Genomic DNA, 16008 nt, shown 5'->3' on the forward strand with positions numbered 1-16008 from the left:
AATTTACTAATAAGAGAATATTGTACGAGCTATAGTACAACTTTCATCAAAAGTCAAAAGATGAACGCATCAAAATCGATTAGCATTTTAAAATTATGATGTGTGTATAAATTTCAAATTAGTTATTCTATATGGAATTAACACACCGCGCACTTTATAAGGAAACAAGTCTATAAATCAATTTAAAAAAAAAAATTACCAGTTACAGTGCGTGCATTATATGTGTTATTGTTAGATTATATTGCTCTCATTCTCCCCATTTATAAACCATTAAACTAGTGGACTATGTTATATTTACTTGCTAATTAAGTTTGCATTTGCAAAATTATGACCAAGGTTGTCTTTAAGCATCACACCTCTAGCTTGTGATGCTGATAACAGCCAAGTTATCAAGGAAGTAAAGGGTTGAGGAAGAGAGGGATAGAGGAGTAAATGCCTTAGCTACAAAGGAGGGAAGATAAGAGTTGAGAAAATTCTAGATAATTCATGATGCTCTAAGGAGCTGCAATGTAGCTACAAATATGAAAGATAAATGCTAATGGGCCGTGAGGTCCATTCTTCAGCCCAATAAGTGGGTCTGGTCTTACTACATTAGGGAATTGAAACACAACACAATTGCAATTCTGAAATAAATTCTAAACTATTTTTTTTTTGGTCGAAAAATAAATTCTAAACTTAAACTAAACATAATCAGCTAGCTTGGTGGGCCTTTTTGTTTGTCTCTTGGGCCTTCTTCCATGTGGGCCTTCAACGCTTGTATCAGATGCATCACCAATTTAGGTGACTAAGCAATGGCAAGATTGCTTCACAACATTACACGTTGCTGGTTGTTTCTTCCACCGCCAACTTAGTAACCATGACAAAGCAAGTCTTTTCTCCAAGCATTCCACGTCCAAATTCTGCATGCTCCACCTAGCTCTACTACTACTTTGCTTATTTCTTCACTGTTAAGCATCGAAGATTCATGTCTATATAAGGCAGTGGCTTTAAAGCACACATACAGAGTGAATTTTGGTGAGTTCTTGGTTTCATTTGAGAGAGATATCTTGAGAGAGCTTTATAAGAGAAAAATATTACTCTTTGTCTTTATTGTGTAAGAGTATTTCTTGCGCTTTTTCTTTTATATATTGGAACTTTGTTCGTGATTGTCCGTGAATTTTCACCTCTCACATTGATTTTCCACGTAAATTTTATGTGTTATATTTCTTGCAACTTTTCTTGCTTCTCTTTAATTCTTAATTGTCTTGATCTTGTGCTCTTGCATTGCGCTAATACCTAACAAGTGACATCAGAGCTCTTATTGAGAATTTCACAATGTCTACTAAATTCTACATCGAGAAGTTTGATGGCAAGACCCAAAACAGATTAAAGAAAGCTTTAATTGAAAAGGAGAAAAAGCCAGCATCCATTACCGATGAACAGTGAGACGACTTGGATGATAAGGCGCTTTCATCAATCCAACTTTGCTTGTCTAAGGAGGTTCTCCGTGAAGTAGCCAGTGAAGCACTTAAGTTAGAAATTTTATATATGACAAAAAGATATCACCCTTGTCCACATAATTAACTTTAAGATCGAACTATTCGATTTTTGGATAGTAAATTAGATCTAACATCTTCAAAGGATAAGATATCATTATTTTTACACAACATAATTTCTTTGAAGTGTTTGTAGGTAGAAGGTAAAACACTTATAACACTTATAAAACTTACTTTTCTCGGATGGTATATAAGTGTTTTACCTTCTACCTACAAACACTTCAAAGAAATTATGTTGTGTAAAAATAATGATATCTTATCCTTTGAAGATGTTAAATCTAATTTACTATCCAAAGAAAAGTTTAATCTTGAAGTTCATTATGTGGACAAGTGTGATGGGCTGATGGCTTTTTGTCATATATAAAGTTTCTAACTTAAGTCATAAAGCTACAGCGGTTGCTTCACTGGCTACTTCACGTTGAACCTCCTTAGGTAAGCAAAGTTGGATTGATGAAAGCGTCTTATCATCTAAGTCGTCTCATTGCTCATCGGTCATAGAAGTTGGCTTTTTTCGCCTTTCCATCTAAAGCTTTCTATACTCCGTTCTCGTGCGGTAAGAACGACTCTCATTTGGACTCGTCAAATTAAAAAGCTAATCTTGTCATCATGCTTCTCTTTAGTTCTCAATTGCTCCAATCTTGTGCTTTCATAATTAACTTTAAGATCGAACTATTCGATCTTTGGATAGTAAATTAGATCTAACATCTTCAAAGGATAAGATATCATTATTTTTACACAACATAATTTCTTTGAAGTGTTTGTAGGTAGAAGGTAAAACACTTATAAAACTTACTTTTCTCGGATGGTATATAAGTGTTTTACCTTCTACCTACAAACACTTCAAAGAAATTATGTTGTGTAAAAATAATGATATCTTATTCTTTGAAGATGTTAAATCTAATTTACTATCCAAAGAAAAGTTTAATCTTGAAGTTCATTATGTGGACAAGTGTGATACCCTAAAAGTTGTAGGATTTTGACTCATTCACACTTCACTTTCTATATCATCGCATTCTCTTTCTCATTCTCTTTCTATCTTTTTCTTATTTTTCTATCCTATGACACATCATATTTCTACTTATTTATCTTCTCTTCTTATATATCACTTAATGTGTTTGATTAAGGTGTGAATGAACCTTTGAATGTTAAGTAGTGTCTTACTGAAGAAAAGGAAAATATGTGTAAACATCTCAATAACACACAACTTAAGAGACAGTATATGAAAAAAAAAAGTGCGAAAATAAAAAAGAGTGAATGCATGAAGATAAAATGAAAGAGGAGTTGAAGGACATATGAGTTAGATAGGGGAGATACAATGATCGATTTCTAGCGGATGTAAAAAATATGAAAGAGAAAGTGGATGTGTGAATAATCTAAACTGTCTCATTAATGGTAGAATTGTACATCAGAACATCGGACTTGCCCCTGTTAAGCCATAATTCAATCCCACTCAATCTATCATAATTGTGGAATATTAAATGAGTTGTGGTTATTAAAATTTACAAAGAAAAGGAAAAAAAAGTTACTCCTGGAATGTTTTTTATGAACATCCGGGACCCAATCACCATTTGGATGCCGCAGATTCAGAATTTAGTCACAAGCTTCTTATCCTTCCTATGTATTGTGTGGGGATCAAACTCGAGAGTTCTTCCCACACACTCAATACATGAAATTTTTAAAATAGAAAAATTTATACAATAGATAGAATTAGCGTATCAAAATCAATTTTAATTTTTTAATCATAATATACGCCTATGAATATCAAAATACTTATTCTTTTATGGAATTTACACGCCACACACTTTATAAGGAAACAAAGCATAAAGAGAAACAACAAGTTGATTCCACCGCTTTGGCTATGTGAAATTTATTACTCATTAAATAAATTATTTATTGTTAGAATATAGTAATATAAAATTATTCACTTAGCACTTACCCAACCGCTTACCCAACCGCTTAATGCTTGACATTTATAAACAAATATATTCATATAACAATATGTAATTATATATACGCAATTTTAAGGTAGATCATGTTAAAAACTAGTTCACTCATAAATGTATAACTTATATACATTGTATAACTTATATACATTTTTTGTTTTTGTTATTTACAATATACTCTTCATTGCCTTCCAAACAAGAAAGGTATTCTTTTGTTGTCCATACAATACTTATCTCTATCTAGAATTTTGCCTAAAAAACATTTAAGTTTGTTTGTAGTATCTTAATTCAACCCCTCTTCTAAAGTTCTCTTTCACAATCAAAATGAAGGTAAGAGGAATAAAATGAAGCAACAAGATCAACCTAATCTAACTTGAGTAAACAAAACTAATAGCCTTTTGCATTGGTAAGAATCACTTCTCCATTTCATTAACTGCCCTAAGCAGGAAATGTTAGTGAAATGTACAGGAAGAAGAACCTCATTCAAATAACCTTGTCGACAATGCATCCAATCCTAAGCTTTTAAAAGTGCTAGATAATCATCAATGATAGACAGGGAAGATGAGCGGTAACCGGAGCCAAATAGATTATAATGATTTAAATAGTGGTACAGCATATAAAGGTCTCTCCTCTTCTCAAGGCCTGGCTGTTTAGGCATCACCTGGAGAGATCATTTGAAATCATCATCAGAAAACTATAGAATGAAATTGATATTTCGCAAGGCAATCGGATACCAAGATTTGGTTCCTTTAAAACATGGCAATGAAATCCAGCTATAAACTAGTTTGACATGGATATTGAGAAGCCAAACAAGTTGCCACATTGTTGAGGTTTACTGTTTTCCAAAAAGTGCATGAAAAACCATCTTGTCTATATCTTAATTGACATAACGCAAATTGGTTGGACCTAAAACATTGCTGGAAGCATTATTTATTTTTTCATATAAATTTGATATTACACAAACAAATGTTGTCAATTTCAGAAGTTTACAACAGGATCAGATTGAGTTGAACTCACAAATGCCATGGGGGAAAGAAACAAATTATATTAATCAACTTTCAGATCAATGTTTCTTTCAAACCTGTGTACTATATATACTTTAACTTGAAACACAGCAAAAAATGAGAAGTTTAGGAAAAAAATGTAGTGTAAGTCAGCTGGCAATAATACCTCAAAATAAGAATTATAAAATGATCCTCCAAAGCCAGCACACCAAGACATGCCAAATTCTGCCTCATTGTGTCCATCTACAGAACAAGACAAACAGACACCACAGCTCTCAGTTCATATTTACCATAAAAAACTGGATGATTATTTCAGTTTCATATATTTGGATCACCCCCTTTACAACTGAAGTTAGAGGACCTAGCTTTCACCTAATACTTCAAGGGCTGTATCTCAAATGAGCTTTAGTTTCCACTTCCAATTCTAGCAATAAGGTCTTTCTAAATGTAATTTCAAACTTTACAAGTCATCTGAAAATACAAATTATGAGCCATGGACACAACAGTTAAGTGGCTAATTGTGAGTTTGGATCCACATTGCGCACACAATCTATCTAGACGCTTGTGTATGAGGCTCAAAACTCGGTTCCAAACACATTGTAAGAAACTTCACAAGAGATTATTCAGCTCATGTAGAAGTCTACTCTACAAGTTTCAGCATATTCACCAAGCATTGAATAGGGGGGCCATATTAATAAAAAAATCACTACTATCCGCAACTTCTAGAGAAAAAAATTCCTTTGTATTTACAACACCTAACAAATGCTTGACTTACAATAACATGCTGGGTCCAATATGACAGGCTCTCCATTTTTGTCAGAGCTGATGTTTCCACTCCATAGATCTCCATGTAGCAAGCACGGTTCTATCACTACATCGTCAAACAGGGGTCTCATGTTTTTCACCAGTCTCTGTCCTGTTGAACAAGTAGATCAGAATATCAGGTATAAATCACAAAATCGTATTGGGGAGTTTAGTACATTCAGAAGATAGTTAAATTAAGTAGTTACATATAAATATGTCAATACTTATAAAGAATCCAAATTGTAACACATACTAGTCTAATGCCAATATGGGAACAGTATGAGAACAAAATTACCTTTTTCATAAATGGTTCTGTCCCCATACTGGTCTAATGCCAGTTTCAACTGGTAACCCAATCTATGCTCTCCATAAAATTGAACCCAATCTGATGACCAGGTGTTTATTTGTGGAGTGCTACAGCATAGTATACATAATGTAGTTAGAAATCCATTAGTACTATACTACAAAAACCTCTTTTTAATTGCTCATAAACACTGGTGTGCTGTTTAGCTGATATCTCCTGGCATGCAGAATATATCTAGGTAAAATGGAAAAGTCATGAAAATTATAATAATAACCAACTTTGATGACTCCAATGGTGAAGGCGTAACATACCTGCCAATGGTATTATCAACATCGAAACCAAAGCCTTTACTAGATTTTCCAGCTTTTTGCATTTCAGCAAGCTTCCTCCCTAGAATAGACTGGGAAGCAATAAATTATAAAAACGATCGCCAAATTGGCTTAGCCAAGACCAAATCCACTTTTATAGTATATATGCGGTTGGAACTGCAGATTCGTTACAACTGGACGGGAATGACCTATTGCTTCTCAATGTCATGGAATAGATAGGTGAAACAAATGCGCATTTCCTCTCTGAATCGAGAGGTTTCAGATCGAAGTCACATAAGTCATGTACTATAGGGAAAATGATTTCCCGGAGAACAAAGTTGATCTCAGAGATCATCTGACAGGTTGGAGCATTGAAGGGATATCTAACATGGTGAGACCAACATGGGAGCTGAACAATTGGAAAAGGCGCAATTTGCGATATTGCTTAGTTTTCGACTTTTTGGAAATACATTAGTTGATGAATTAGTAGTAGTAGTTGTTCTTGTTTCTTTGGTATCTTAATGAAACCAACAGAAACACCAAAACCCAGTGTGTTTTGTATAGATCAGGACTTGTAGCTGGAGGGGTCTTTGAGATCTTTTCGATGACCTATGTTGTGTAGAAAGGATATCTATATGATGCGATCGATTGGATAGTATACAAAAAAGACAGTTCTATTTCAATTTCAATTCCTTCAAACAGCTTATTAGAAAACAATTGTTTTAAAAAGTTTTCCTAATCAGCAGTAATTATTTTAAGGTAGCTCACCTGATCTCCCCTAGAAGCTCCAAATTCTATGAATTCCATAATGATGAAAGAACCACCAGTAGGAAGGGGTCCAACCTACAATTCCTAGCAACAAGTTACCTCAAGTTCCCTCCAGCAGACAATAAAAATAGTATCCTTCACATCACTAATGTTAAATAATCTCACCTTATAAGGTTGAGGCACACGAATAGTCCTTGTTTCATACATAGCTCCTAGACCAAGAGCCTCTGCTTCAAACATTGATGGCCCAATACTCCTGATAAAGTTTTTAAACTATCAGCCGCAATGTAAAACAAACGGAATGAAGCTTTAACTAAAAAAATGATTGAAACTAGGGGACATAAGGGTTGGGTGGGATGAAGGGTGAATGCTTCAGGGTTTGAACCTGAGGAGGGACTAGTTTACTAACATCTGCCTATAAAAAAAACTAAAAAAATGATTGAAACAATGCAATGCACTCAAAAATGAAAAATTCAACCCCAGAACAGTTGGATGAATCTATTTTACTATACCTGTTTGTTTTAACGAAGAAAGAACCAGTGTCAGTATCATAGCGACTAGCAAGATTGATACATCCCCCACCAACAGGACTGATTCTGGTTATCTTTGTTGCTTTCCCTTCAGAGAGAATCCACTCACGAACAGGATCCTCACTCATGCTCATGCTGCATACTAGTAAAGAACAATAAGCTCAGAAACCTTGGAAATCCTACCCCAACACTCATGATCTGAAATTCTGAATCACATTAGTTAAATAACTGAAACATGATTCACAAAATCATAGTACAAGGCTACCATATAGTAGTATCCACCATAATTTGATATACTGAGACTTCATCAGTCTCCACAAGAACCATTAAATTAAAAAGAACTAAAAACAACCAGATGACACAGTCAAGATTAGAATTAGATACTGCAACTCAGCGAGTTCTCTCCAATACAATTCCAACTAGACATAAAGTGGCAAATGCATAGACATCACTTAAAATTGTGTTAAGTTATTCACTTACTTGATGATGATGACGACGATGATTTGGTTTTGATTAAAGAAGGTCGAGGAAGTGAAGGGAAGCAGGTGGAAGAGGACATGATTCCCACGTGTGTGTACCCCTTATCCACTCCCTACCACCATTTTACAAACACTACCATACATACCACACAGCCACTTCCTTGCTTGCTTATTTTATCTCAAGATCAATTTTTCCAAAGGGACGATTAACTGGGTATATCATAATTCATAAGTTGCTAGTGTTTTGAGTCTAGAGCAACCATTTAAGGTTCGATGGTCGGACCGTGGTCAAATTGATTGAACCCGTGGTAATTTCGTATTATTTTTTCCATTTTTTTAGGTTTAATTGCACTTTTGGTCCCCCAACTTTAGCCTTCCTGCGAAAATCGTCCTCAAACTTCAAAATTAGCAAAAAGCGTCCCTAACGTTTACACCCGTTTATAAAAATGGTCTTCCGTCCAATTCCATCAAAAAACTAACGGAATATTCCTCAAAAAATTAATTAAAAAATTTAATCTCTGAAACGTTCATCATCTTCATATTAAAAACCCAGAAATTGCATCTTCATCCCATTTTTCCTTCATCTTGATATAAATGAGTAAATCAAAATTAAGCTTTCTCATCCAAAAATCACTATCCTATATACCAATAAAAAATTATTAAAGCCATCAAATTCAGTAAATTTAATTCTTCACGCATCACTCCAGAAGGTAGATCTAGATGGATGGGTTTCGAAGGTAGATCTAGATGAAAAAAACACCCCATTATTGCAAACATTGCAGGAACTTTCCTTCCCAGATATTCACAATTTACCAAAACTAGCTTATAAACACCCATCAAGTGAAACCCAAGGAAACAAAATCAAAATTGAATCTTCAGCTACGAAGAAATCTGAAGAGTTTGGCTTGGTGGGTAGTTTGACAGAATGTAGCGAATTCAATGTGGGAATAATGGGGTGAAGACAGCTCCATCACCATGCACGCGGAGCTGAAGATGAAGCTCAGAAACACCTTCAACCCACCCGACCCCAGAACCCACCCACACCCAACCTCACCCCATCCCCACCGCAACCTCACCCCACCCCTAGATCTGAAACCCAGCCTCACTTTCGCGCCGCTCTGCTCCACCACCGTCACCAACCCCCACCACCGAAACCCAACCCCATCTAAAACTCCCTTTGTTCTTTTTTCTGGGTTCCACAGAGGATATGCAAGATCTGAGTTCTTCAAGATGTGCGTTTTCGAGCTTGATGGTGTTGTCCGCGCGGCGGTTGCTGGTGGGTCGGTGGAGGTGAGCGACAGAGTTGGATTTCATCATTTCCTACTTTCTCTTTGATATGCTTTGTTCCCATCCACTCTAGGAGCACAGGGAGAAGTAAAAAATGTCCAGACTTTCAAATTGATTGGGCAAGATGGGTGTATCTTCAATTGATGTTTAATTTGAGATCTGAAATTGATGTTTGGGGTGGGGTTGATGATTTTTTTGGTTTGCTTCTGGGTTTTCTAGAGAAGAATATGAAGATGATGATGAAGGTTCTTTGAAGAAGATGAACATTCATCAATTTCTAGGTTTTTGTTTTATTTTATTAATTTTTATCCCAGAATTTGTCAAATATTGGATGGAATTGGACGGAAGATCATTTTTGCAACCGGGTGTAAACGTTAGGGACGTTTTTTTGCTAATTTTGAAGTTTGAGGACGACTTTCGCAGGAAGGCCAAAGTTGAGGGACCAAAAGTGCAATTAAGCCTTTTTTTTATATGTTGTGTGTTATTTTCACACAACATATAAATTTTTTAATTTCCTATAGGCAAGAAAATCAAATTTTTAACCTTCAATATATGATTTTTAAGAACCAATTGCATCTTGGTAAGATAGTCCTTCTTGCATTAGAAAAAAAATCAGCAAATTGTCAGAATAAGTTCGGAGAGATTTGACATCAGTTTTAACTGATTCTACAAGTTTTCCACCGATTTTAATCACATTTGGCTATTAGAGAGGACTCAGTCAGCCAAGGTCCCGTTTCTTGGTCGGACGGGCTGGATCAGTTCGATTGACTTTTTTTTTTAGGGAATGAGAGGAGAGTGCCTTTTATTTTCAAATAAACAGTATCTAATTTTACGATTTTTTAAAATAGAAATTATAAAACGATAAATTAGCATAAATGTATTAATATACTACTATTTATTATTATAAATTTTATAATTCTCTTAATTTAAAAGTAAAAAACAAGTCCTCTCATTCTATTCCCTCTAAAAATCATCTCCTATCATTTAAGATAAGGGGAGTCGGAAACAATGATCTTGCTTCTTTTCAACTCCATTTAAAATTTTACTCTTTTCAAACCTCACCCTCGACTTCACTTGGATTAGAAAACCCTCATAACATAAAATCGTAAATAGTCCTAAGTGCGACTAAGAATATGAATATTTATTTGGATTTAACTCTTCTAAACTGAGAAAATTATTTTAGAGGACATTATAACTTAACCGTTGTGATTTTGCATGTATAATAAATTATGATGTTTTTTAAATCTCAATCATTAATACTCTAAGATAACTCTTTTAATTTAGACTAACCAATTCCTATTTAAATCTCAATCTCTTTCATTTGTGTGGGTTGGGGTACCCCTTGTACTCCTCCATTAATATATCTTTACTTATAAAAAAAAACTTATATGTATGTTGGACACTTGTACTTGTACTTGTCCTTTTGCACCAATTTCAAATTTTCTAGATCCACTGATGTTTTTTTTTTTGATTCATCGGAAGATGATCCACTGATTTTTTTTTTTTTCTTTTCGATAGGCAGATGATCCACTGATGTTTTTTAAGTAGCACTATTTAGAAAAGATGCTATTTTGACCAAAAGAAAAAGAAAGATAAAAGTTGCCATCAAAAAATAATTGCATAAGAGACAAAAAAAAAAAAGTCGTTGTTTAATGTGTATAGATAGTAGTGGCGTGCTTGCTCAAGTAAGATCCAAGTTAGGAAGGTAGCTCAACTGTTTTCACCTATATATATAAAGAGGGGGTGGGGGAGAGATTATATACATGTGAGATGCAGAAAGCATTGTAGGTAGGCGCCCTGTGTTGCACCGCAAAGGGAGAAGACCATAAAGAATTTGAAATAAATCTATCTAGATTTATGATAATTGCTACACCTAGACACTTCATGAAAATCACTTTCCACTATACCCATTATTGGATAAATCTCATGTGCATCTCACTAAGTAGAAAGTGGATTCAGATTTTTTAGTGAGACCCACATGAAATTCATGTAATAATCAAAAAGTGTCACAAGTACTATTTCACTTATAGGCTTTCCTTTACATGAAAAGATGAGGCACAGACACATATACTACAACAACTCCTTTAGCCCCTCTAAATCATTGTCTTGCTTCTGGTTCTCCAGAAGTAAATTGTGTCAAGTTACAAGCATTAGGCTCAACTTGTCTCTCATTTCCTGTGGTCCTTTCTGAAGCATTAGACTCATTAAGAGATTGGGTTATGGTAAATGTTACAGGTCTCACATGTTTTGCTTCAGAAGCATTCTGCAATGACAATCGGCAAACCGGGCATGTAGAATGTTTTTTCAGCCACATGTCAATGCAAGAAAGATGAAAACTGTGGCCACAATGAGGTATGATCCGGAGTAATTCTTTTTCTTTGTACTCTCCCAAACATATCACACACCTGTAGTGAAAGATAGCTGAATTATACCAAATGTAAGGCAATGTCAATAAAAGTGGGGATTGAAATTAGAAGTAGACTTAACTGTGTTGTTTGAATGGAACTGAAGGCCTCTTGATTGAAATTCAAAGTGGGGATTGCAGCAATAAAAGCAGGTCCAGGCCCATTGTCATGATATGCTGCCTATCAAGTAAACAATGCAAAAATTTAAATCTGATGCACCCAACATGAACATACACACTATAACATGAACTAAAAGTTCCAATTGTGCAAAGCAAGTGGTCAAGAAACCCACATTTTGAATTTGAAAGTGTGTGAAATTGGAGAAATTTTTGGGTACTCTCGTAATATTGAGTCAATACTTACTCCGTACAAATTTAGTGCTAACTGCTAAGTGATAATTTTGAAAAAGAAATTAAATTTAAAAAAAATCAAATAGTATGGATAATTAGATACATAAGTATGTGACATAACTTAAAAATTAATAATATTTTTCTTTAGTGAAAGTTTGGGTAGGTTTGACTCCGGTGATTACAGTGGATAAGAACATGCCTAGAGACCAAAAATATTTATTTCCATATCGCTCACAAACATAATCCTAATATTGTGGAACCGAACACACAATCTTCTAAGGAGAAATAGTTCATCCTTACCGGCCGAGTATCATATTGATTATAAATAAGTAAGCCTACCGTTTCCCCAAAAGAAAAATAAAAGCCTCCCCAACAAGGAGGATTAGAAGTAGAACATTTCAACTCCTCTTGAAATGAAAAATTAAGGGTCAGAATACATGTTAGCTGATACAAAATAACCATTTATTCATCAGATTGAAATTTCACACCAGGTATTTAGAAATTTTCACCATATCTTTCCTCATCAAAATTGACTGACATTTGAATCAGAGTCAGGAGTTTAAGCTTAAAACACGACATTAGATTCAATCTTATCCACCCCTGTTCCTCAAATACTTCATCAAGTACAATTATTTTACAAATCATAAGTTTCAGAACCACATACTTCAATATTGATTCAACCACTATCATATAATCATGTCAACAAGCAAAGTATAAGATTAGAGAAGGAACAACAGAAATTACCTGCTCTATATCGTTTCTTGATTCAATCTCATATATAGTCCGTGATCTCAAACGCTCTCGTAGTCTTGCACAAATTATTCTGGTGCACACAAACACAATGAAAGTTGCACTCAATCCAAACCCAATGATTGTAGTCACCAAATTGGTACCCGAACCCATATCCAATTCACACAACAAAATCTCCAGCAGGGTGAAAGTTTAGTTTCACTTCAGAGACAGAACAGAACAAGAACAGAGTGCACCTAGTTATGACTTATGAAACATAAGCCACAGAATTCCAAGAAATAAAGAAAGAAGAAGATAAATAAGGAAAACAGAACAAATAACAAGGACCCTATTCAGAACTCTAGAGAAAGAAACAAAAAAATTATCATCTTTTGTAAATGAATCCAAGTGGCTTTGGCCTGACTCAAAGTGAAAGGTGTGTGGTGAAGAAGGGAGAACAGAGTTGTGGAACAAGAATATTGATTCTGTTCTTCAATGGAATCCTATTCGTGGGGTCCATTTTTCAAGATTGGACCAGGTGAAAGTGAGGTTCTTCCTCCAAATCAAACGGTTGAGGGTGGCTATCAAATCCTTGTGTTTTGGGAAGTAAGAGATCTTAACGGTGAGAAAAGTGCATCAAATCTTGTAACTCTGAAACCGCTGCTAGTCTTTTTCTGTCTTATCTCACTCTTCACCCTGTTTTGGCCAATTCGGAAAAGAACAAGTGCTGAATTGAGGCTTCTTAAGGTTATGTCTCACCCCCAGGTCTTGCATTGTTTTTTGAAGTCAAACTAACAGGTAACTTGTCATTTTAAATTTTGATAAAATATTCAAGATTTTTTTAAAGCCTTACATTGTTAATTAGCAAGGTCAAATGTCAACTAGAGTTATGTCATAAAGTATCAATGGGTAGTTGGTTCAAGTGGTACATGCTTGATTTTCCTTATATAAGGTCTCGGGTTCGAGTCATGTGGATGGAAAAAACTCTTGCTGGGAGAGTTAGCCCCACCATAATGCGGATATTCCCTGCTCGAATAAAATTGTCTCCGAAGAAGGACACCTGTCTTAAAAAAAAGTAAAATTTATTTATTATACAAGACTTATAATTCATAAAAAAGATTTTTTTTCTTAACATGAGTTAAGTTATTCACAAATGCGGTAGCAATCTCTCAAAATAAATGATTTTTTTGGGGTTGTTTTTACAACCAAATCTTTACAAAATCTAGTTTGTCTATCCCTGGACCAACATTTATTGACATAATCGTTGATCATATAAAAAAATTTAATTGAGCTTTTATCTTATAGGATAAATCTTATTTTGCAATTCTTTTTAAAATAAAAAATAAATATCATTTATTTCAAGTTTGGATTTTGATTTGATTTTTTAGAAATAATAAATTAAATGGTAATTGAAGAGTCGGATTTACAAAAATATTTGGGAGGGTCTGACTAAAGTAGCGTCTAATACGAAAAATCAAGCCAGAGGACAGTAGCTAAGCGCTTGGATAGGGCGCTAGGGGATGTTTCTTGGAGGCTTCGTTTTCCTGAAGCATATGTTGAGAATCTTGCACGGGTTTACTCGGATCACTGCCCAGTCCTAGTACGATGCCCGGTTGTTGTTGCTACACGTGCTGAGAGACCCTTCCGTTTCCATGCAGCATGGGCGACGCATCCTTCATTTGAGCCCATGGTGCATGAGACTTGGAAGGAACCCCCGCTTTCCTTGGTCGGCAAACTCGATAAGGTAAGATCTGCGTATGTGGCGTTCAACAAAAATGTTTTTGGTAACATAACGCAAAGAAAGAAGCAAGTGGAGCGCCGGCTGCAAGGCCTACAACGAGTCTTGGACATGCAAGAAATCGAGTCCACATGATGGCTGAAAAGGAGCTTGAGGGAGGAGTATGAAAAAATCTTACTTCAGGAGGAACTCACATGGTTTCAGAAGTCATGTGAGAAGTGGGTGAGGTTTGGAGATCGCAACACCAAATTATTTCACTCACAAACAATCATACGACGGAAAAGGAATAAAATCCATGGCCTCTATGTGGGTGATGTGTGGAGCACGGAGTTAGGCGTGTTGAAGGAGGGTGCACAATATTTTTTCACTAACCTTTTCTTAATGATTCACAGGTTACTAGGAACTATATAATGGAGAACCGACCACCGACCATTTCTGAAGAGGATAGGGTCTCTCTGGTCACCCCTGTCTCCATAGATGAGGTCCGCCAGGCGTGATGGCTATGCACTCCCTTAAGGCCCCAAGTGCTGATGGGTTCCAAGCTTTTTTCTTCAAACAATACTCGCACATTGTGAAGCATGATCTCCATCAGATGGTTGCCGACGCTTTTGCCCAAGGGAAGGGGGATCCCTCACTTCTAGAGACTCTGATTGTCCTAATCCCTAAGGTGGAGAACCCACTTCGTTACAAGGATCTTCGGCCGATCAGTCTATGCAATGTGGCATACAAGGTCATCACCAAGGTGTTGGTTAACAGATTTAGACCTCTCCTGCATGATCTTGTTGGTCCTCTACAAGGAAGCTTCATTCCGGGCTGGGGAACAAAAGATAACATTTTCTTAGCCCAGGGGGTAATGCACACCATTCACACTTACAAAAGGAAGGGAGGATTGATGGCTTTGAAAATCGATTTGGAGAAAGCTTATGACAGGGTAAGTTGGGATTTTCATCGTGCTACGTTGCATGACTTTGGATTTCCTCCAGCTACTGTTGATTTCATTATGTGGGGGGGTGCAATCCGCTTCAATATCCGTCTTGTGGAATGGCTCAAAGATGGATCCTTTTCCCCCCCCACAAAGAGGCCTTCGGCAAGGTGACCCATTATCTCCTAATCTCTTTGTTCTCTGCATGGAGCGGCTTGCCATCCAGATACAAAAGCTAGTTGATGATGGTTCTTGATCTCCTATTCATATCTCGAAAGGTGGCATTGGGGTTTCTCACCTCTTCTTTGCGGATGATGTTTTACTCTTTGGTCAAGCTAATAAGAAGCAGGCACAAATCATGGCTAAGGTGTTGAATGACTTTTGTGAGGCTTCAAGGATGAGAGTGAACTTAGAAAAGTCAAAGATGTTTTGCTCAAAGACGGTACGGTCTCATGATCAGCAAGCTCTATCAGCCATATTGGGCATACAAAAAGCTAGCAACCTTGGCAAATATCTTGGGATCCCTCTCCTGAAAGGGAGAGTTACCAAGGAGGTCTTTTCTCCTCTTGTGGATAAAGTCACCACTAGGTTGACTTCATGGAAAACACCTCTGTTAAATAGAGATGGGAAGTTATGTCTAGCTAAATTAGTGTTGACATCCCTCCCTGTGTATACGATGCAAATACTTTGGTTGCCGCAGTCAGTTTGTGATGCCATTGACAAGAGAATTCGAAGTTGTTTATGGGCTAGAGGAGGGCACGAACGGGTTTGGAGTCTAGTTCCTTGGCACGAGGTGACTCTACCAAAGGTGCAAGGTGGACTGGGATTGCGTGGTGCTCGTTCCAACAATGTAGCATTATTGGGTAAATTGGTCGACAACGTTTTACGTGAGCCGCACTAGC

General features: G+C 36.1%; 2 protein-coding genes across 3 annotated transcripts; both read right to left on the minus strand.

The window, feature by feature from the left end:
- Positions 1–3856: 3856 nt before the first annotated feature.
- LOC130746019 (protein-ribulosamine 3-kinase, chloroplastic) lies at positions 3857–7912 on the minus strand. 2 transcript variants are annotated; one of them, XM_057598516.1, is made up of 9 exons: positions 7677–7912; positions 7179–7338; positions 6832–6922; positions 6667–6741; positions 5902–5990; positions 5582–5700; positions 5258–5398; positions 4649–4725; positions 3857–4139 (listed from the first exon to the last, which is right to left on the minus strand). In XM_057598516.1, exons 1-9 carry the CDS (start codon positions 7753–7755, stop codon positions 3993–3995), a joined length of 978 nt encoding a protein of 325 aa, XP_057454499.1. In that variant the 5' UTR covers positions 7756–7912; the 3' UTR covers positions 3857–3992. The 2 variants fall into 2 exon arrangements, with proteins under 2 accessions (XP_057454499.1, XP_057454500.1); XM_057598517.1 differs by having other exon boundaries at positions 7179–7331; positions 7677–7902.
- A 2736-nt stretch (positions 7913–10648) lies between these two features.
- LOC130746020 (E3 ubiquitin-protein ligase ATL59-like) lies at positions 10649–13183 on the minus strand. The gene is made up of 3 exons (XM_057598518.1): positions 12462–13183; positions 11450–11547; positions 10649–11367 (listed from the first exon to the last, which is right to left on the minus strand). Exons 1-3 carry the CDS (start codon positions 12618–12620, stop codon positions 11061–11063), a joined length of 564 nt encoding a protein of 187 aa, XP_057454501.1. The 5' UTR covers positions 12621–13183; the 3' UTR covers positions 10649–11060.
- Between the last annotated feature and the right edge of the window lie 2825 nt (positions 13184–16008).

Source organism: Lotus japonicus, chromosome 3 (genome assembly GCF_012489685.1).
Source record: "Lotus japonicus ecotype B-129 chromosome 3, LjGifu_v1.2".
Lineage (NCBI taxonomy): Eukaryota > Viridiplantae > Streptophyta > Magnoliopsida > Fabales > Fabaceae > Lotus > Lotus japonicus.